General features: G+C 46.0%; 1 protein-coding gene across 39 annotated transcripts in view; it reads left to right on the plus strand.

Annotated features, from left to right (window-relative positions):
• ST18 (ST18 C2H2C-type zinc finger transcription factor) overlaps nt 1-22,374 on the plus strand; it is a 300,959-nt gene that overhangs the window by 259,829 nt on the left and 18,756 nt on the right. For 37 of the 39 annotated variants that reach the window (XM_085022391.1, XM_085022393.1, XM_085022392.1 and 34 more), the window contains 6 exons: nt 6,528-6,643; nt 12,844-12,906; nt 13,762-13,830; nt 17,002-17,064; nt 17,165-17,245; nt 18,212-18,433. In XM_085022391.1, coding sequence (XP_084878517.1) covers nt 6,528-6,643; nt 12,844-12,906; nt 13,762-13,830; nt 17,002-17,064; nt 17,165-17,245; nt 18,212-18,433 — 614 coding nt within the window. Of the gene's footprint in view, nt 1-6,527; nt 8,898-11,608; nt 11,807-12,843; nt 12,907-13,761; nt 13,831-17,001; nt 17,065-17,164; nt 17,246-18,211; nt 21,129-22,374 lie in introns of those variants that run through there. The other 2 variants (XR_014843833.1, XR_014843834.1) reach the window with 2 other exon arrangements.

Raw genomic sequence — 22,374 nt, forward strand, 5'->3', positions numbered from 1 at the left:
CAGGTGGTGACTGAGCTGGCACCGCTGCCCTGGACCACACCCCCAAGACCACTTCAGGCTCCTGCAAAGTAACAGAAGTTACTCCTAGTTTATGTCATCATAGCACAGAAATCTGCCCGTGGTCCCCAGGGACAGTCCCTCTGCACTGAGGTCTGAGCTCTGCCCATGGTCCTGGGGTAGTCCCTCTGTTCCCAGGTCTGAGATGGAGTAGGAGGCAGGGGGAAGCACAGCCAGGACAAGAGCAAGATACTTGAATCAGCCTACTTCATGCAAGGCAGCTCCTGACATGGGACCCTCCAGTCTGCAGGACTCCTTGGCCGAACCAGTTACGGCCACCCCCCTCCTTGGGGGACCCAGTCCTCCTCACAAGACCTGGAGGTGGGGCCCAGTTAAAGGCATGTGCCATAAAGGATAGTCCCTTGCAGAGTAAGCCTAACTGCATCCCTGTCCTGGGGGGGTCCCAGTGGGGTGAACCCTGTGTCTGGGAACCTCAGTGCCATGTGAAGGGGCTTGGACTTTCTGTCTTCATCCTGGCAAACCTTGCATACATCAGCCACGGTCAGCATTCGGCAGAATCGCCTTTCTGTTCTCACAGTGTCAGATGTCTGGTCTAGGCCTGGGCAGAACCCAGGCAAAGTGGGTCCTTGCTTCCATCAGGGACCTTGTGGGTTTGACATCGGTTGCCATTTGTGTGGCAATGTGTGCAGGGCACCCTCGTATTCTGGGAAACTCCTGTCTCTGGGGGCTAGGAAGCACCTCAGGGGCCTCCTGGGCTATGTGTCTTATCTTCAGCCAGAAGCTGGAGGCTCCTGACAAACACCCCCTCTTTATTCCCAGTCTCATTTGGGGCATAATCCCCCAAGCCGTATGGACTTGCCCGGCAGCTTTATGGATTCAGCTGGACTGCGTTCCTGTGTGATGCTTACGCACCTGGGGCAGTCTGATGTCCCAGCAGGTTCCTGGGGAAGATGGATTTGTTTGGATTCGATTTCTGCTCTTTTCAGAATGGCTTGCTGACCTCGAGTCTGACAGGGCAGACTCACCGTTACCCTTTGCACCCTAAGTATTCTGACACCTGCGACTGAGAAGCTACGTGGGAATTCACTGTCGCTGAGAATGACAAGGGCGACTTCGGAGGTGTTGAGTGAGTTCTTAGAGTCCAAGTGCTTGCCCTGGCTTTGAGCTGACAGAAATGTTTTAAGCTTTGTGTTCATTGTCCTGGTTTTCGGAACGTGGGTGATTCGCTGCTGGTCACACACAAAGATGCTTCTGAATCACGCAACCGCCTGGGACGGTTTCTCACCCTTGTTCTTTGTTCCTTCATCTGTGCCAAGGTAATTTGCAAATAGAGAATATTTTTCACATTCTGTTCTGAATCCTGAGATGAGAAAGGCAATACTTGATAGGTATTATTTTGAACAAGGGGATTGTATTCCTTGTCCTCATCACGAGGGAAGCAGAGGGACGCTGCATTCAGGAAGAATAGAAATTAAGGGTCTTGATACACAGCATCTTGTTATCCTAACCGTTCTGGAGTGTAGGACTATTTTCACAGTTTTTGGAGGAGAAAATAGAGGCTCAACGAGGTTAAAGGTTTCATTCCTTGGTCCTACGGAAATGAAACAATGGGCCTGGACTTCTCTACAATGGAGAGAAAGGAGAAGGGAGAAAAGGACAAGGAAAAACCTACACCCCAAACTGGAGAGAGTTGGGGCTACTGAGAAAAAGCAGAAAGAAGAAAGAGGACAATGAAGCGGTGGCCCTTGGCCAGGTGCGCATGGAGGAGGCCACTGCGCTCTCCGCTTCTCAGGACACAAGGACCAGAGCCCCCTGCCTGGTTACAGGAGGGACCACGCAAGCCAGGGACAGGGATGGTCCCCACTGTCACTCCCACGAGCTCTGCCAAGAAGCTGCCAAGGCCCCAGCAGTGCCCTGTGAAAGTGGCCGGTGCCCGCTCCTACCCCCCACCTCCTGTCCCCAACCCCCACACCCAGCCCACGACCAGAAACTAGGCGATTATTTCTAATTCATTGTTATCTAGTTCATATGCACAACAGTTGCTTAATTTTGGTGGTAATTTTCAGAAAATATTGTCTGTCTCTCTCAGTGAAATAGCCTGTCCAGATGCCCCCTACAAAAAAAATCCTGAATCTGGAAAAAACTCAAAATATCTCGAAAGGAAAGTGCTGAGAAATAACTAGAGCTGTCAGTTTCATTCAACTGTCAGTTCTCCAAAGATTTCAGGGCTTAAAATGTTAAAAGTGCCAGATGCTATTATCCGTTACTCATATTACTGCCATGCTCCGGTCTTTACTGAAATCCATGTAAACTTCCATCTGTACGTTAAAGGAATTTCACTGCACACATATACTCTCTAAACACACACTTATAGGCCGTGTTTTATCCTACAGAGCCGCAGAATAAAATTATTATTCTCAAAATGATACTTTAAATTTTGAAACAATTCTGACAAATGATATGGATGTATTTTTTAATGGCATGCCAGGAGTTTATCCAGAAAAAAATGTTTCTGTAACAAAGTTAAGCTTTCTTTTAGTGATGATCACCTGTATTTTAATAATATGCTCTTTGCAAGTTTCCAGATATAGTATACTGAAGGGGGAAAAAGCAAAAGACAAGTATTTCATAATGCAGTTGCGTACACGAGAGTTTTTAAAAGAAGTTACAAAATATTATCCTATTAAAACATTACCACATACTACTGGGCTAAGTTAAATACCATATATTCTGCAAGCAGTAATTTTGAATGCATTTTAGTCAAATAACTTAAACTTTCATAACCGATCAGCTTTTTCAAAGCCCCTATTCCCTTGTCTTCTATGATGTGCAGATTTGACAAACAGCTGACAGCCTTTATATGTTCATGTGTAAATGTACATGCCTTCTTAGAGAAGCTTTGTTCTTAAGTTTATCACAAAGAAAATAATAAAATGGGTCTTTTTTACTTTATGCCATTTTTATGGAAAAATTCAGCCTCTGAACAGAAAAACGAAGGCTGTTCCACATTGAGGTGAAATCGGAGTTATCATTTCTGAGTTCAAGAGACCAAGACATTTATAAATTATAGTGGAAAATACTCTCCAGGCTGAATTCCAGTTACCTCCAAATGGAATAGATGGTAGATTATCAGAATTAAGGTCTTATAATTAGAAATTATTTCACTTCAGGTGTTTACACTCTAAAACCTGAAAAGGATAAGTATCGTTCACTTATTTTCTATAGATTCTAAGGAAGCCACATTAAAGTATCCCTTCATTTGTTAGCTTAGGGGCCACTATGATAAAGTGCCCATTTCTCTTTATATTTAAATGGTGTATTTAAAAACAAAGTAACTGGAGTTGCAACGTGGCTCGGCGGTAACAAATCTGACTAATACTCATGAGGACGCAGGTTCGATCCCTGGCCTCGCTCAGTGGGTTAAGGATCTGGCGTTGCCATGAGCCGTGATGTAGCTCTGATCCCACATTGCTGTGACTGTGGCATAGGCCGGCGGCTACAGCTCCAATTGGACTGCTAGCCTGGGAACCTCCATATGTGGTGGAAGCGGCCCTATAAAGCAAAAAAAAAAAAAAAAAAAAAAAAAAAAGGAATTACATTTGCCTTTATAACTGAGATCAAGGCTTAGAAGTTTTTTTTGGTTGGGATTTTGTTTTTCCATTGATTTTGAGTGTAGACTTAAGATTATTAAAATTGTATTTGTCTTCACAATTTCATATTCATTTGATTTAAATGAGATTGACCTTGAATAACTCAAAATTGTTTTCTCATCTTAAATAGATCAATACTTTTGAGAGTCAAGAGACAGTTATTTATATTAGTTAATCTGATTTTAATATTAAACCCAGAAAACATTATGTTTAGTGGATATAAGCTTAATGATGAAAGTAAGCTAATTATGTGATTGAGTAAAACCGTCCTTAACTTTCTGTAAGATAATATATCAGATGGTAAATAAATGATTTGTAAGGATCAATTAGACTTCCTTACAAATCAGGATCAGCACAAAGCTTAAAAGAAGGCCGTGAACTCAAAATGGCTTAAAGACTTAAACATAAGACAAGATACCATCAAACTCCTAAAAGAGAACATAGGGAAAATATTCTGACAACAACCAGACAAATGTTTTCTTGAATCAGTCTCCCAAAGTAATAGAAATGAAACCAAAAATAAACCAATGGGACCTAATCAAACTAACAAGCTTTTGCACAGCAGAGCAAACCATTTAAAAAAAAAAAAAAAAAAAAAAAAGGACAACCTACGGAATGGGAGAAAATAATTTCAAACTATGCAACCAACAAGGGCTTAATCTCTGAAATATACAAACAACTCATTCAACTCAACAGCAAAAAAACAAACAACCCAACTGAAAAATGGGCAGAAGACCTGAACAGACATTTATCCAAAGAAGACATACAGATGGCCAACAGGCACATGAAAAAATGCCTAACATCATTAATTATTAGAGGAATGCCAACCAAAACTAGTATGAAGTACCACTCACCACCAGTCAGAATGGCCATATTAATAATTCTAAAAATAACAAATGCTGGAGAGGATGTGGAACAAAGGGAACCCTCCTACACAGTTGGTGGGGATGTAAATTTGTGCAACCACTATGGAAAATAGCATGGGCGTTCCTGTCCTGGTGCAGTGGAAACGAATCCAACTAGGAACCATGAGGATGCAGGTTTGATCCTTGGCCTCACTCAGTGGGTTAAGGAAAGGATCCAGTGTTGCCGTGAACTGTAGTGTAGGTCGCAGACTTGGCTCAGATCTGGTGTTGCTATGGCTGTGGTGTAGGCCGGCAGCTGTAGCTCCGATTAGATCCCTAGCCTGGGAACCCCCATATGCCACAGGTGTGGCCCTAAAAAGATAAAAAGAAAAAAAAAGAAAAAACAATATGGAGTTTCCTCAGAAAACTAAATATAGAACTACCATATGACTCAACAATCCCACTCCTGGGCATATATCTGGACAGAACTTTCATTCAAAAAAATACATGAACCCCTATGTTCGTTGCAGCACTATTCACAATAGCCAAGACATGGAAACAACCTAAATGTCCATCAACAGATGAATGGATTAAGATGTGGTATATATACATAATGAAATACTACTCAGCCATAAAAATGAACAAAAAATGCTATTTGCAGCAACATGGATGGAACTAGAGACTCTCATACCAAGTGAAATAAGTCGGAAAGAGGACAAATACCATATGATATCACTCACATCTGGAATCTAATATATGGCACAAATGAACCTTTCCACAGAAAAGAAATGAATGGACTTGGAGAACAGACTTGTGGTTGCCAAGGGGGAGGGGGAGGGAGTGGGAGACACGGGGAGTTTGGGGTTAATAGATGCAAACTATTGCAATTGGAGTGGATAAGCAATGAGATCCCGCTGTATAGCACAGGGAACCATATCTAGTCACTTGTGATGGAACATGATGGAGGATAATGTAAGAAAAAATATATATGTATATGTATAACTGGGTCACATTGCTGTATAGCAGAAATTGACAGAACACTGTAAATCAACTATAATAAAAAAATTTTTTAAAAAGGACATGAAGGAGAGTTCCCTCGTGGCGCAGCAGAAATGAATCTGACTGGGAAACATAAGGTTTCGGGTTCGATCCCTGGCCTCGCTCAGTGGGTCAGAGATCAGGAGTTGCCATGAGCTGTGGTGTAGGTTGCAGACCTGGCTCAGATCTGGCATTGCTGTGGCTGTGGTGTAGGCTGGCAGCTGTACCTCTGATTCGAGCTAGCCTGGGAACCTCCATATGCCGTGGGTGAGACCTTAAAAAAAAAAAAAAAAGGACATGAAAATGAGTGATAATCCAATAAGAAATTCCATCCAGTGAGTCAAAGCATTACAAAATACCAACTTAGCAAAAGAGGTGGTTAAAACAAACAGGAAGTTATATGAGAACAGAAGCAATTATCCAGAGAAGTCAAATGAAATGCTGTCCAGGTATTGTGGACTCAGTTACTACATATTTAAACAACTTAAATCTTAATCATTTGTGTAACAGAAGGGGCATTCTATTATCCTAAATTTACCTCTTCCCTCTCCATTTAAAACTGTGTAATTCATTTTTGCAGTATTTTCTTGTTTTACCAGTGTGCATAAAACCGATTCCTATGTTCTCTAGGAAGTGTTCATTATACCATAAAACTTGAAACATATTAAAATACTAACTTATTTACATAGCTCAAGAAATACCTCTGTAGTTATATTTGCCGAAATGTGCACTTTTGAAAGGTGTCCCTATGAATTATAATTTCTCATTCTTCACCAAGACTAAAGGTGCCTCACAGTCCAGATACACCCTTATTGTCATTACCTTATTTATTTTGTGTAAAATTCTATAAGGAATTTCAGCTAAGTCTTTAAGCCAAAAGTCAAATTTGACCCTGATGATTTCAAATACCGTTGTCTTCCCCAAGTTCCCTAATGCCTTCTGGGCTTCTGTACTTTTTTTTTTTTTTTTTTTCCAGAAAGACCCCGTGAGCTCTCTAGAAAGCTTAGAGGAAAAGAAGTTTCCTGGAGAGGCCTCCATACCAAGCCCTAAACCCAAGCTCCACACGAGAGACCTCAAAAAAGAGCTGATCACGTAAGTGATGGGACGGGCTCACGCTGCGGCTCCAGGTCAGGCCACACTTCATCCCGCATCTGGGGCCTGGGCTGGCATTGTCTGGGGCCATTTCAGCCTGTCCATAAGGAAAGGGTTGTAGGTTCATAAACCGATGCTCAGAACCAGGAAGACAATGAAAAAAAATGGACATGACATGATCTTTTGCCAAGAGAATTAAGAGTTGAGCTGATTGAAAAACATAAAATGATTAGAAATGTTTAGGTTCTGATCAGAAGGTTTTTGTCTGACATCCACTGACCCCAGAAAGGCCAGGTCAGGCCTGCAGGGAATTACAGATTTACAAACTCAGTGCGCGGTGTAATTTGGAAAGAGAGCTAATGGTTTTTGCCACGTTCTCAAGGGTTCTGTGACTCAGGAGGGTTGAAGGACCAGGGCCCGCAGAGGCAGGAAGCACAAGCAGGCCTTGTGGATTCTGAGACAGGCCAGGTCACTGGGAGCAGGAGGCCCTGAGCTGAGCCCCGGGACTGGGCGCTCTGGCCTGGAACTGAGCAGGGCGAGGGCTGGCCGCAGGTTTCGTGTGAACAAGCCATCAGGGGACAGAGCAGAAACATGAACTAATGCTGGGGCATTTCAGGAAGAGCATGAGCAGAGGTGTCCGAAGCTGGATGTGCGTGGGAACCATCTGGGGTTGAGAAGATGGTCTAGAATCTTGACCTGGAGATGCAGACCAAGATCCCGAGGGTGTGGCCTGGGCGATGGCGCATCCAGGAGGGTGGACAGGAAGAAGGGGACAGAGTGCGCATCCCAGAATTCAAGGACACGTGTCCTGCTGGGACCGGAGTGGAAAGGAGACAAAGAATAAGGAACTGGGGAAAGAAGAGGAGGAGGAAGAGGGAGAAGGAAGAAACAGATCATCACAGGAGCAGAGCCAAGACAGTTCCCAGAGCCTTTGATGGCTTCAAATGCCACAGGACGTTCAGAAGTCAAAGCAGAAAGGGCAGGGCAGATCCTAGGGAAGTGGGTCTTTGGAATAAGGGAGGCCAGCCCACCGTGGAGTAGGGAGGCGTGGAGCGAGGTGCGGGAAGGTACTGCCACCAAAAACCATGGGGGCTTAGACCAAGGTGGTGGCCATAGCCCGGCTCCCTCATCCTTACTGGCATTGAACCTTGAAGGTCTGACTAGAGTTTAGAGCCTGGTGGACGTCAGGGAGGAGGCGGGGGTGGTTGGGGGGACAGGCTTTCAGGCAAAAACAAGGCAGGATCTGCACATGGCTTTTTGGCACTTTTTGGCGGCATTCCCGCAGGGTGGTATTTAACGTGAGTCAGTGAGTGAAATGCAGGGAATAGTTTCCACTTTTTAAATATGAAAGTATATTCATACACAGATATATTTAAAGCTGCCAATTAATGAGAGTCTCTAGCAAAGAGAACCCTCCCACTTAAGCACCAGAGTCTGTACCCTCTCTTCGGAATTCCCCAGCATAAAAGTGTGTTTAGTTCTCTCCTGGCTCAGCGGGTTAAGGATCCAGCATGGTCACTGCAGCCACTCCGGTCGCTGCTGTGGCGCAGGTTCGATCCCCAGCCTGGAACTTCCACAGGCGGTGGGTTTGACCAAAATAATAAGAGCATGTTTACCTTTTTTAAATAAAACAAATGAAGAACGAGCCACCTCTTCCACCTCGACCCTCTCTCCTTCCTTCTGCAGTAAATCCCTCAAAAAGCTTGTCTCTACTGCAGGAGGCAGTTTCCACCCAAATCTTTCAAAGGCAGACGTTTCACCGAAACTGATCTTAAATTTTTCTAGGGACCCCGTGGGGAAATCCATTCCTGATCCTCTTGGTCCTACTGGACGGGCCGCTTGAGCTGGCCACGCCCCCACTCCACACCTGCCTCCAGACCCAGACCTTCCCCCCTTCCCGGGCAGCCCTCCAGAGAGGGGAGCACCTGCCCTCAGGCCTGGAGCCTCTTCTCTCCCAATGCCCACCCCCTTCCTCCTGGCTCCAGGACCCGAGTCACCTCCACTTTCGGGCTCCAGGCTGGCATCACCTCTGGGACCATGGCTCTCCCGCCCCTCAGCCCTGCGTGGCCCTCTGCCAGCCACTTCTTCGCCTGTTTTTTGTTTGTTTGTTTGTTTGTTTGTTTTTTAGGGCCATACTCACAGCATGTGGAAGTTCTCAGGCTGAAGTGCAATTGGAGCTGCAGCTGTCAGCCTATACCTCAGCCACAGAAACTCAGGATCTGAGCCACATCTTCGACCTGCACCACAGCTCATGGCAACTCCAGATCCTTAACCCACTGAGCGAGGCCAGGGACTGAACCTGCATCCTCATGGATATTAGTCAGGTTCTTAACTCACTGAGCCATGATGGGAACTCCAGCTCCAGGCCTTTTAAATAAGTGGAGATGCCACTTCTTTAAGGGTCTTGTGGGCAGATGCTGCTGCACCGAGTGCGTGTCATGTCCTCCTGTGAGGCCAACACATCCTGCCCTGTGGCACCCACACACCAGAGCTGCAGGTCCCCACGCCTCGCCCTCCACGAGGTGACCAGGAGGTGACCCGGAAAGCTGTGCACTTACCCCCCATGGGCCTGCTAGCCAAGTTTCTAAAATCTTTGCTTGGATTTTGTTTCTGAACTTGAATATCTCCACAAATGGCCAGCATTTACCTTTGGAAGGTAGATTTTGGAGGTCTGCAGAGCCCCCACTAAATGTGGTGTAAAATGCTGGTAGCTAACTTGCATCACTGTTTTGGACAGAAGAACACAGTGTCGTTGTTTTGTCCTGGACTTTTCTCCTTGGAGCAAAGAGCCAGGGCTCCAAAGAGACGGCGAACCATTCCTGGAACATAATCTCGAGTCCCTAGGATGCTAACCGTCTATAGAGGCTCTGGATTTTCTGTCCTTTTCATGGACGGTGAGCGCTTGAGCCTGGGCCACGTGCTGCCATAAACGTCTTGCTGCTTTAGGTTCAGCCTGTCCTGATGAGGCTTTATCAAATAAATGTACCTTAATAACTTAACCAAAAATTATTCATCTAGAGTAGGATTTGTTGATGTCATTGATCAAGCTAAATTTGCTTGGAGTTTGAGCGCCACTTACCGAGGGAAGCAGCTAGTTTCCTTTCTCTAAATTGTGATGCGTTCATTTGCAAGCCTTCCCAGAATACCTCACCCAGCTGGGATCCACACATGTTATCATGTAAGATCTTTCACTGGAGCTCTGTAATCTAAGCCAGCTATCAGAATCCGGGACAGAAGCCTTGCCCTTACGCCAACCCTTCAATCTTTTCTTCAGTCCTTGACCTCTTCTACCACCAAGCTTAAACAAAATAATGAGCAGCTATTTAAATATCCACTTTGTCATTGTACTTCCTAAGTCATTTATAACCATCTGGTTTAAAAATCATTGGCATGTCTTTGCCTCTCCTGACAGTTTTAATAGGAATAATTTTAAAAGAGAAATAAAACTTTGGAGCTCCCTGGTGGCTTTTTGGGTGAAGGATCTGGCATTGTCACTGCTGAGGCTCAGGTTCTATCCCTAGCCCCAGAACTTATGCATGCCATGGGCACAGCCCAAACAAATAAATTTAAAGTGAAATAAAATAGATGTGATGCTGTTTTGGAACACCAGGTGGCGATGTATTTCCAAAATGGGAATTCCCAGTGATCCCCTCTCTCACGCTGTGACTATTCAGAAAGGGATTGTTTCTCCGTTTACTGCATGAATGTCATTTGCAAAATAACTCAGCTCGGATGTTAATTATTGTTCTTTTTTCCCCTTATTTGTTTACATATAGCTGTAGCTTCTGCAGTTCCCTTTTTGATGTCCCATCTCGGAAAGGAGGGTGGGGGCGGCTAGCCAATTCAGCTCAGATCAAGCCCTGAAAATCAAGCATCTCTCAGCATCTCAATGTCCTGCCTCTTATGGTTTCTTTAGAGTACCTGAGAATAATTGGAAAGTAGCTCATAGGGGAAAAAAAAAAAAAAAAAAAAAAAACAGAGGGTGAAATTTCAGAAAATCTTGGGTATCTTTAGTCTAACCCCAAAGGCCTTCTTTAAAGGGGTAGACTCCGTATTCTACACACATAGGTTTACACTTTCACTTCAGGCAGGACATCTAAATGTCAGAAAGCCTGAGGAAGAGCAGATTCTTCCTCTTATCACCAGCACCAGCAAGGAGAGTGTCGAGTGGCTGGGGTCGGCGTGCTAGCCTCAGACCAGGAACTTGCAAGCATCAGAGGAAAATAAGTGGCTGAGAAGTCAAGGAATCTATTAACTATGGCAGCAAAACTGCTCAAAATAACTATCCTCTTCTGTTATTTAAAAAAAAAAAAAAGTATTGCCGAAACTTGGCCTCTGTCTGCCAGTGCCGAATAGAAACACAGAGACAGTATCTTGGGTGAAGAAGAAAAAGATAGCTTTTATTGCTTTGCCAAGCAAAGGAGGCCACAGCAGGCTGATGCTTTAAAGACTGTGCCCTCCATCGGGAAGAATTTCAGGGAGTTTTATAGTAAGAGGGAGAAAAACAGGTTTTCAGGTGGGAATTGGGTTTGGGACAAACAGGCATTCCTCTTTCTTTGGGGGAATCTTAGTCATCAAAGCTGGAGTCAGGAAATCTCGGCCTGATCCTGATGGTGGTCTTCTGGGTTATTGCCTAGAATAACGGTAGTTGCAAAAAGGGCATATTGATCAGACATTAGAACCAACTAGGAAAGGTCCTGAAAAACATCATGTGCTAATAATTTTAAACCCACAGGCAATTGTGTTCAGGGTGCCTAATCTTTAGTTTACGGGTAATTGTGTCTAGGGTGCAATTAGGCCAAGGAGAAGGACAAGGAAGGACTCTCAGCTGTTCAATTTTAAAGTATTCATTTCTAAAAGAAGCATAAGAAATATAACTTTTCTCGGAGTTGTCATCACAACGCAGTGGTTAACGAATCTGACTAGGACCATGAGGTTGCAGATTCGATCCCTGGCCTTGCTCAGTGGGTTAAGGATCCGGCGTTGCTGTGAGCTGTGGGTGTAGGTTGCAGACGTGGCTTGGGGTTCGGATCCCATGCTGCTGTGGCTCTGGCATAGGCTGGTGGTTACAGCTCTGATTCGACCCCAAGCCTGGGAACCTCCATATGCTGCGGGAGCGGCCCTAGAAATGGCAAAAAGATGAAAAAAAGAAAAAAAAAGAAATATAACTTTTCTCTTAGGTGTATAAGATGCCCACATCATTATGTGTATCCCTTGAGAGGGAACCAGGATCCTGCGCCAAGGCTGTGCCATTGTCTCTTGATGGCTCCTCCCTGGTCTCTGCATCCCCTCCCTTCCCTGATCAGCAACTGTCTGAACCTGTCCCTTGGAAATCAGGGAATGTCCTGGAGGCTGAATGAGGCCCATTTCCTAAGAACAAGAAATGGGGGACACAGAAAGGCTTCTGTGCCCAGGAGACCCACAGAGCCCTGCTCAGTTACAGATGCACAGGGCATGACCAGAATGGGACAGACTCCGGTCTTAGGTAGACAACCAGGAAAACCTACTGGTTAGGTGGTTAATTAAAAGGCGGTTAAAAGGAGAAAGATTTATATGCTCTGAAGAGAAACCAGAGTATCGGGTGATTAATTAGTGATTGTCTTTGCTGGGTCAAAACTCTGGATGAAATCGATCACATTCATTCACTAAACTTCTTACCTATTTCTATACTGTCCGCAACTTCCCATCTCCTGTTCAGTCATATGTAGTATTTTCAAATACCTTCTCTTTCAGGTAGCTTCTGGCATGTTTAGGAAGTTACTCTGTTGCCTTTCTCTTAAAACACACACACACACAAAAGTTTCTTTCTGAAATCTGTGATATAATTAGTGCCAGTATTTCTGAGAGCGACTATCAGGCTAAAGCACAGGTACGTAGTGGGTTTTTTTTCTAACTCACGTTTTCAAAGAAATAAAACACCATTGACTGCTGACTCACACACATCACCAGGACACATGCATTAGCGTCACCTTCCTGCATCATCTGATTAGAGAACTGAGATGATGCTGGAAAGGACTAGCTCAAGGTCATACTAGCTTCCTCTTATCTTGTCTGCTGATCCTTACATGACCTACATCCCTGGTTCCATCTTTTGTGTGTCCCACTCTGTGTTCACTGGTCTTGAAAAGAGAAGCTGCCCCGCAACCAATCAGAACAAATGAAATGCATTTGACCCTAAGTATATGTTTTTATCCACCCAGCTGCCCAACGCCAGGATGCGACGGGAGCGGCCACGTTACAGGAAACTATGCCTCCCACCGCAGGTACCACTTCCCTCTCAGTTAAGCTGTCATCATCCTATTCTGCTTTAAGTGCTTGTTCTCACCCATCCCAGAAAGGTATTCGCTGGACTGGAAATTGGAAAGTGAGTTAGTTGGGGTTTGGGTTTGTTTTGTTTTGCAGAAATAAAGCTAAGTTCAATCTTCAGTCTTCTTACTCCATTTCTTCTTAAAGAAATGACACCTTGGAGCCCTCCCATGGTGCAAGGGGTTAAGGGATCAGGCATTGTCACTGCTGTGGCGTGGATTCTATCCCTGGCCCGGGAACTTCCACATACTGCAGGCATGGCCAAAAAAATGAAATGATACCTTTTTGCTCAAAAACAGTTTTCTGATCCTTCTGATCCTGACTTGCTCCAAACCAGAAGTCAGAGTTCACGGCAGGCTTTGGTCCCGTCTAGCTTTAGGACTCGGGCACCCCAACCCCTCCCACCATGGGGTGGGGCTCCTCAGCCCCCAGCGGGGGCTGTTGCAGGACTAGAGACAGCAGGACCATCCCTGCTGTCACCTGTGGTTCGCCATCCCTCTGGGCATTGCCTTAGCCTCTGTGCCCCATCCCTGGAGCTGCAGAGGGAGGGGATCTTGTGTCAGGTATGACTGGATGGCGGTCTCCCTGGGCTCAAGCCCTTCACTGGGGAAACAACAAAGCCAAGCCCATGAGAAGTGATCCAGGTGCCCCAAGCCTGGACTGGCTAGACCAGCAAAGCTGGGTTCAGACCTGGTTCTTTTTCCCAATCCCTGTCGGGAACTGAACTAGGTTCACAAGCGCAGGCTGCCCGTGAGCCAGGCCAGTGCGTGTCCGTGTGTGTCTCTGATTCTGCTTTTCTCCTCTCTTGTCAGTGTTTCCGGCTGTCCCCTGGCGGATAAGACTCTGAAATCCCTCATGGCGGCCAACTCGCAGGAGCTGAAGTAAGTGTGGACGCGACACCTCACCTCGCCCGCTGGTGGCTGTGACCAGAGGCAGGTGGCACCAGGCACTCCTGAGTCCAGTGACTAAAACCAAATCACTGTGATTTCATTTAGTTAATTTGCTGGTTTTGTGCTTTACGATATTTTGTTAAAGCAGTGATGTTGAATATACAACATTGTACCTCTGTTAATTTCAGAATTTAGGTACTAAGCAGATCTAGGAGGGTGTGGCAAGCATTTTCATCAACTGACTTTTTTTTTAATTACCTGAAGAATTTATTACCTTTGTAGTTGTACAATGATCATCACAATCCAGTTTCACAGGATTTCCATCTCACAACCCAAGCATATCCCCCCACCCCTGAAACTGTCTCCTCCGGAGACCATAAGTTTTTCAATGTCTGTGAGTCAGCATCTGTTCTGCAAAGACATTCAGTCTGTCCTTTTTTCAGATTCCACATGTCAGTGAAAACATTTGATGTTGGTGTCTCTGACTGACTTCACTGAGCATGATAATTTCTAGGTCCATCCATGTTGCTAAAAATGCTGTTATTTTGTTCTTTTTAATGGCTGAGTAATATTCTAGTGTGTATATGTACCACATCTTCTTGATCCACTCCTCTGTCGATGGACATTTAGGTTGTTTCCATGTCTTTGCTATTGAAAATAGTGCTGCAATGAACATCGGAGTACATGTGTCTTTGTGAGTCATGGTTTTCTCTGGATAGATGCCCAGGAGTGGAATTGCTGGATCAAATGGTCGTTCTATTTTTAGTTTTCTTAGGAATCTCCATACTGTTTTCCACAGTGGTTGGACCAATTTACAATCCCACCAACAGTGTACTAGGGTTCCTTTTTCTCCACACCCTTTCCAGCACTTATTGTTTGTAGACTTTTGGATGATGGCCATTCTGGCTGGTATAAGGTGGTACCTCATAATGGTTTTGATTTGCATTTCTCTAATACTGAGTGATGTTGAACATCTTTTCATGTGTTTTTCAGCCATCTGTATGTCTTTTTTGGAGAACTGTCTGTTTGGATCTTCTGCCCTTTTTTTGCGGGGGTTGTTTTTTCGGTATTGAGCTGCAGAAGGTGTTTATGAATTTTGGAGTTCATCAACTGACTTTTAGAAAACTGTGCAGTACCTTATCTCCTGGGCATTTTGAGTCACATGACTGCCTTTCACTTTGGTGGCTACACACAGTTTTGGCCTGTTTTCCACCTCGCCTATAGGATCTCAGAGTCACACATATATTAACTTGTATTGATTGATTTTATTTTTCCTGCTATTATCGTCTCTTAGCCTAAACTTCTTACTTGTTTACTTGGGTCTTTGTAAAGCATATAGACTAATAAAAAGTTATAATCCACCTTACACCCTTTAAAAATGTATTATGTTACATTATTTACATTGCATGTAATGTAAATATTTATAATGTAAATAATGTAAATTACATTATTTCTAGATGTAATAAACATCTAGAAAAGATAAATAGAAACATTAAACAAAATTGATTAAAGTATCAATGCAGGGTTCTGGGATTAGCTTGAAAGTGTTTGCTAATTTCACATTTCCCCTGAAAAAGCATCCACTCCCTATGTTCTGCCTCAAGATTGCCTATAAAAGCATTTTCGTGAGAGTTCAGTGGGCTGGACTTTAAGAAAAGGAATGTATTTACATTTGGATTATTATTTTTCGCACACTCTCATTTGCATAGAAATCTGAGCCAGGGTGGACACACAGGTGAAAAAATAACAGTGACATTGTCTGCTTAAACCTTCAGGAAAGCAAACATTTTATGACACCTTCTGTGTTTTTATTAATATTTGGCATTTTTTTAAAGGCAATCAAAGAGCCAGGATCTCTGTATGTTGTTTGAATTTGGGTGTATTTGAAAGCCTGTCCTGATTCACTCCACGTAGAATTGTTCTCCTACCTTCTTCACGCTCCTGACCCCACATTTAAGGCTAACTATCAGTGAGAGTCATTGGCAGATTTTCCAAAAGACCTTTTAAGGTGGCCCACGAAGAAGAATGTCCTAGGTTTCCTCCAGCAGCTACATTCATTTGCCAGGTCTCTGGCTTTCCAGAGATTCACCAGTCTGTCGTGGTCATGGAGCAAATTAAAGAAAATAAATTATTTTGGAGTTCCCACTGTGGTGCAACAGGATCAGCAGCATCTCTGGAGCACCCCAGCCTGGCATAGTGGGTTAAGGATCTGGCATTGCCACAACTGCCTCTCAGATCTGATCCCTGGTCCAGGAACTCCATATACTGAGGGGCAGCCAAAAAAGGAAATTGATTAGATTCCACATCTTAGCGATCTCATATGATGTTTGTTTTTCTCTGACTTACTTCACTTAGTATGATAATCTCTAGGCCCATCCATGTTGCTTCCATAACATTTATTAAAAAATAATAAATTTATCTTGATATTGAAAAAAGAGAAAGAAAATAAATTATACACAGAAAGAATTTGGAAACTTTTTTTAAGCAAAGATAATTTTGTGTGATATAGACAGAAGGCTGGCAATTACGTTGTGGGTTGAATTTCAGGTTCCTTCCAAAATAAGGTTTAACAAGGACCTACTCTAGACCACAGGGAATTCTGCTTAGTAGCCTAACCCAACACCATAAGTCAATTACACTTCAAATTTTAAAATAATAAGGTTTAAAGAGAAGGAAAAAATGCAGGGTAACAACTAACACGATGTCTACCAAACATCAGGCAGTAGTGAGGCATCTTAACATTTTCTTTAAAAATGGATTTTTAGGAGTTCCCGTCGTAGCGCACTGGTTAACGAATCCGACTAGGAACCATGGGGTTGTGGGTTCGATCCCTGGCCTTGTTCAGTGGGTTAAGGATCCTGCATTGCCTCGAGTTGCAGACGCGGCTCGGATCCGGCGTTGCTGTGGCTCTGGCGTAGGCCAGTGGCTACAGCTCCAATTAGACCCCTAGCCTGGGAACCTCCATATGCCATGGGAGCGGCCCTAGAAAAAGGCAAAAAGAAAAAAAATAAAAATAAAAATAAAAATGGATTTTTAGCCCAAACCCAGTTCTGTCCAATCCAGGAGAGCCACCCGGGCGTGCTCGTCCTGCGGGAAGACCGGCTCTGGGACGGGCCCTGACCCCCTCCGCACACCCACCAGTGCATCTCTCGCATTTTCCAGGTGTCCCACCCCAGGCTGTGACGGTTCGGGGCACGTGACGGGAAACTACGCCTCCCACAGAAGGTAGGCCTGTCCCCTCCCCCAGGTGAGCATCCGTGCGCCTGGGCAGCCTGCCCCTGAGCTCACAAGCCTCTGCTCTGTTCTCTTCTGGGTCCCATTCAAGCCTGTCAGGCTGTCCGCGTGCCAGGAAAGGTGGCGTCAAGGTGACCCCTACGAAGGAAGAAAAAGAAGACCCTGAGCTCAAGTGAGTGCCAGGCAGAGCTTCAGGGCAAAGTGGACCAACAGGCGGAACTCTGGTTGGGAGGCGGCCGGGTGTCCCTCGGTCACCAGGCCCTGGAAGCAGCGCCAGGCGCTTGGGGGCCGGGAATCCCGCCCCCTCCTGGTCCTGCTCTGATGAGCCTGCGGAGTTCCCGTCTTGGCGCAGTGGTTAACGAATCCGACTAGGAACCATGAGGTTTCAGGTTCGATCCCTGGCCTTGCTCAGTGGGTGAAGGATCCGGCGTTGCTGTGGTGTAGGTCACAGACACGGCTCGGATCCCATGTTGCTGTGGCTGTGGTGTAGGCCCGCAGCTACAGCTCGGATTAGACCCCTAGCCTGGGAACCTCCATATGCCGCAGGAGCGGCCCTAGAAAAATGCAAAAAGAAAAAAAAAAAGGAAGGCAACCTGTGGACAGGCCTGGGGTGACAGGCACCGAGCAGGGTCCCCCGGAACTTCACCTTTGCTTAAGGTGGAATTGTATGTCAACCGAATTCCCTCTGCTGGAGAGATGCTTCCCAGTCTTGGGTGAGGGACGCAGACACAGATGCAGACTGTGAATCACTTGATCTGCCCCAGTTCCCAGAGCGCTCTGTATGTAGGTGTTTGGAACAACCAGCATTCCGGTTCTGTGAGCAACAGTGCTTCCACAGTCGTTCCTAGAGCTGAGAAGTGTGGGCAGAGGCTGGGCCCCATGCTTTGTAACCTGGGTGACAAGCTACCCAACTGGAGGAACCCCATTCTCCCCACCTCTAAAATGGGGGGAGGGCATCTGCCACCAGGTGTGCCCCCTTGCTGTGCTCAGAGCCTGGGAACGCTGGTGACTGCTAATGCCTGCCTTCCCCGGGGTTGAAGGGGCATGGCTTAAACCCTGTCCTTTCTCCCTGGGTCACAGCTCCCCCTGAGTTAGCTGGTCCCTCCCCGCTGCTCACATCTGTACTGTGTCTCTCTAGATGCCCGGTGATCGGATGTGATGGCCAAGGTCACATATCCGGTAAATACACATCCCACCGCACTGCCTCAGGCTGCCCCCTGGCTGCCAAGAGGCAGAAGGAGAACCCGCTGAATGGGGCCCCCCTGTCCTGGAAACTGAACAAACAGGAGCTGCCCCACTGCCCCCTGCCTGGCTGCAACGGGCTAGGCCACGTCAACAACGTGTTCGTCACCCACAGGAGGTAGGCTTTGCTTTCCGCCTTTCTGTCCTGTGTTGTGTGGTCATTGTGGTTGTCACCAGGATGGCCGGGGCCCCATCCCCCCGGGTCGTTCATCACAGCACCTTGGACGTGAGACTGAGTCTTGCCAGAGAGAAGTGAGCGGTTTGAAGAATGGACAGTGTTCTTCTCTGCCTCTGAAAACTCCCTGCAGCCTGTTCAAGTGCTGTAGAAGCAGTGCCCGTATTTTTATCCTAAAATATTGCCCATGCTGTGCTTTTTGAATCCTTTTGAGGTTCACTTCCCTTCTGAGCCGTGACAACCTCTCCCTAGAGTTTATGGCTCTCAGCTTTTTTCGCTCGTGAACTGGCTCCATTTCAGACCAAATTGTAGTGATTTTGCTGCTGAGGAGCCGTGACTCATCCCAGCAGCCAGAAAGGAAAGAACAAGGAGATGCAAAACCACTTCCAGCCTCACAAGGACTCCATTCCTTCATCGCCAAGTGGCACAGGTTTCAGCCGAGCCCTTTGTCAGCAACACTGGCCTTGGTCCAGGTTTTGGTCTGTGTTCCACCGGGAGGAAGGGCCGAGGAGCTTCACCACCCAGCTCTCCGGTCAGCGGGGTCCTTCCGGTCCTGGGCCCGCAGTGCGCCGCGTGGATTTAAGATCAAATGAAGCCGCACTGAGTCCTAACCCGGGCAGGAGGCCAGCAGAGCCAGGCTGGGCATGTAGACACTCAGTTCAGTTTTCCAGGTGCATGTTGGTGGTGTCAGGAAATGACGGTTTCCTGCCTATGGAGAAAACCTGAACTTTTTAGGTGGTTTATTTTATTATTTTATTTCATTTCATATCATTTCATTTTTTGGCCATCCCTGTGGCACACGGATGGAACCTGTGCCATAGCAGTGATGATCCTAAATCCTCAACCCACTGCAGCACCAGGGAGCTCCAAGGTGGTTTATTTTGATGGCTTTCAAGTGCTTTGTGTCCAGAGAGCATGTGGGGTTTCCTTCTGAGTCTGCACCATCATTTCAGATTCAGAAACGACAGTGACACATCATGGAGCCTCCTGGCTGCACAGCAGTCATGCTTTCCTATCACATTGACATGGGTAGTGAAACAGTAACACTGGACCTCGGTGGGCACACCCCTTGGTTCCAACAACAGAATTCTCTTTCACAAGCGCAAAGTAGCTTTAAGAGGTGATGGAGCCACAGGGATGCTTGGCGCTACGGGTAGGGGAGGACCTGTAGGACCGCATCAGGAGGTCAGATGTAATCAGGCAGGTGAGGCGCCCTGCTCTCCAGCTGCAGGCAGCCAGACTCAGCCCCAGAGGCTCCCCTGCACCCTGGATCCTGGAGACTGGACGGGGCATGTCCCAGGAGGTCTGCTCCCCAACCCAGGCTGGGGACTGCCCACCGCCCAGGCCCCTGCAGTGCAGGGAACAGCCATGATTCCAGGTGCAGGATCCAAGATTCGTGTGGACGTGGAGGCACCACTCAGGTGGAGTTGGAGCAAATGCTCAGTGGGAAAAATGCTGAGGAACCCTGCCATGGGATTCTACTTCCACAAAGTGAAAGGCGTGTAGCAAAATCACCTTTTAAAAACCTCTGTAAATATTAAACTGCAATCGGAGTTAATGTTGTCCTTGGAGGCAGGAGACAGCTTTGGCTCAGGGACACAAAGGCTCCAGAGCTGTTGTGTGTGAAGGTAAATTCAAGCCGTACCCCTCAAGGGCATTCTTTAAACTGCAAATGCACATCGCATGTGTCTCTGTACCCGCTCTTTATTTCATAGTAAGCAAAAGGAATGATGAGCTCAAAAATATAGACTGCAGTATTAATGCAGAGATGCCGTTTTCTAGAAGAGAAACAAGAGGTTAGACAAATGAATGTTCAGATGGCACTGTTTTCCATTCTTGTTTCTCAAAGGATTTAAGAGCCCAAATTTAATTGGGGGCATTCTCTTTGAGGTGGAACGCTTTTCTTTACTATGGACAGGACTTAAACAAATAATGTAATAAAATGCCTTGCTTACTGCCTGGCACATAATAGGTGTTCAACAGGGACCATTTCCTTTCCCTGTTGTGCAGTTATATTCACACGTGCGTAGACATGTGCACTAATTCATCAGAGCAGGAATGGCAGGCTGAATCACATGTCCTGCCCCACGACACTTTATCTGTCCTGCACCTCCGCCTGACATCCTGAGGTGGTTAATTTTCCTCCCTGTCACTGATGACAGCTGACCGCTATTCAGGGTGCTCGGTGGCAGCCGAGCGCCTGTTTGAAGTTCCTCAGGTGATTTATTCCTTTAAACCTTCGTAAACCCGTGTCTACAGGGACTGCAATTCCCTCCATTGTCAGAAGAATCAGGAGCACAGGGAAGTTCAGGGATTGGCCTGCCCACCCCCCCGACCCCAGGCATCAAGACCCCAGAACCCCTTCCTGAGCTGGGTACCAGCCCCTGGGTACCACCTCATCCCTGGTGTTCCCAAGACCTCCTGACTGCCAGGCCCTCTGCAGACTTTCCTCAGCTGTCTTCAAAGGCAAGTTCTGTAACTTTTCCCATTTAAGGTTCAGCAAAAGGGAAATAAATACAAAAGCTACTCTAGAGGACAGTTGAAAACAATTACTTGAGCATTATATCAGCATTTTATTTGCATCTAATTACTTTAAAACCTTGCTTTAAGTCGTCTTTTTTTTTTTTTTCTTTTTAGGGTCCTACCAGAGGCAAATGGAAGTTCCCAGGTTAGGGGTTGAATCAGAGCTACAGCTGCCAGCCTACACCACAGCCACAGTAACAGCAACGCAGAATCTGAGCCGTGTCTGTGACCTACAGCACAGCTCATGGCAACCCCAGATCCCCGACCCACTGAGCAAGGCCAGGGATCGAACCCAATCTTCATGGATACTAGTGGGATTCATTTCCCCTGAGCCACGACAGGAACTCTCTGCTTTAAGTCTTTGTGTTACAAACTTCCACTTTGAAAGGAGAGCAACTGCGTAGACAAATGGTATTATATTAAACACATACCCACACCCCATGATGGATGTTTGCAGCTTTAAAACCAGAAGTTCTATGGCTAATAGAACTCATTTAATGCTCTACCATAAGTCTGTAATTTTATTGAGGTTTACTAATATATTATAAACAGTGATGTCCGTCATATAGATTTGTCATCTGCCATTTTACTTGACAGGGTAGCTGAAGACAGAGTTCAAAATCACCTTCCTCTGCCTTAATAGAATTGCAAATTTGGTCCAAGCCACATAGGGCAGGTTTTTCCTGGCTTTGCCACGTGATGCCCAAACCCTAAAGGTGCTGGACACCCAGCCGACCTGCTCCGGTCCCTGAGCAGTGAGGAGCCTTGCCGAGGACATGGCACCCTTCAAAGGAACAGGGACTTTTAAAATATTTTCCTGCCCCAATTTTCTTCAAATTGGGACTTGTTTTCTATCCTGGGAGCTATAACTCCACTGGCAGACACAGACTATCCAGGGGCATTTTCTAAATCCAACATTGCTTCCTGCTTCGGTCAGTTGAGTGAGTTTCCATTCTGAGCCCCAGGTTGTAGGGCTGCTTTACTCTCCATCCACTGCCACAGGGGACACTCGGCACCCTGTGGGCTGAGTAGTGCAGACCCCAGGGCAGAGGAGGAAGTTCTCAGGAGTTAAGAATATCCATCTCCTTGAAGATGGACCTCCCACAGGGCACTTTTAAGACCAGGTCACCAAACGTTAATCCTGCTCGAGACCATTTTCTCAGGACACAATATGTGACATAAAACAAGACAGACTTGTGCAAATTTTCCAGAAGAAGAAAAAAAAGATTATAGCAGAAATTGACAGAACATTGTAAATCAACTATTAAAAAAAAAAAAAAAAGTTGAAGCATTCCCCTCATTGCTCAGTGGTTAAGGAATCCAACTAGGAACCATGAGGTTGTGGGTTCGATCCCTGGCCT

Source organism: Sus scrofa, chromosome 4, assembly GCF_054392235.1.
Source record: "Sus scrofa isolate SSC_HxYL_T2T_F1_AM1 chromosome 4, Sscrofa_HxYL_maternal_Yorkshire_Landrace_v2.0, whole genome shotgun sequence".
Taxonomy (NCBI): Eukaryota; Metazoa; Chordata; class Mammalia; order Artiodactyla; family Suidae; genus Sus; species Sus scrofa.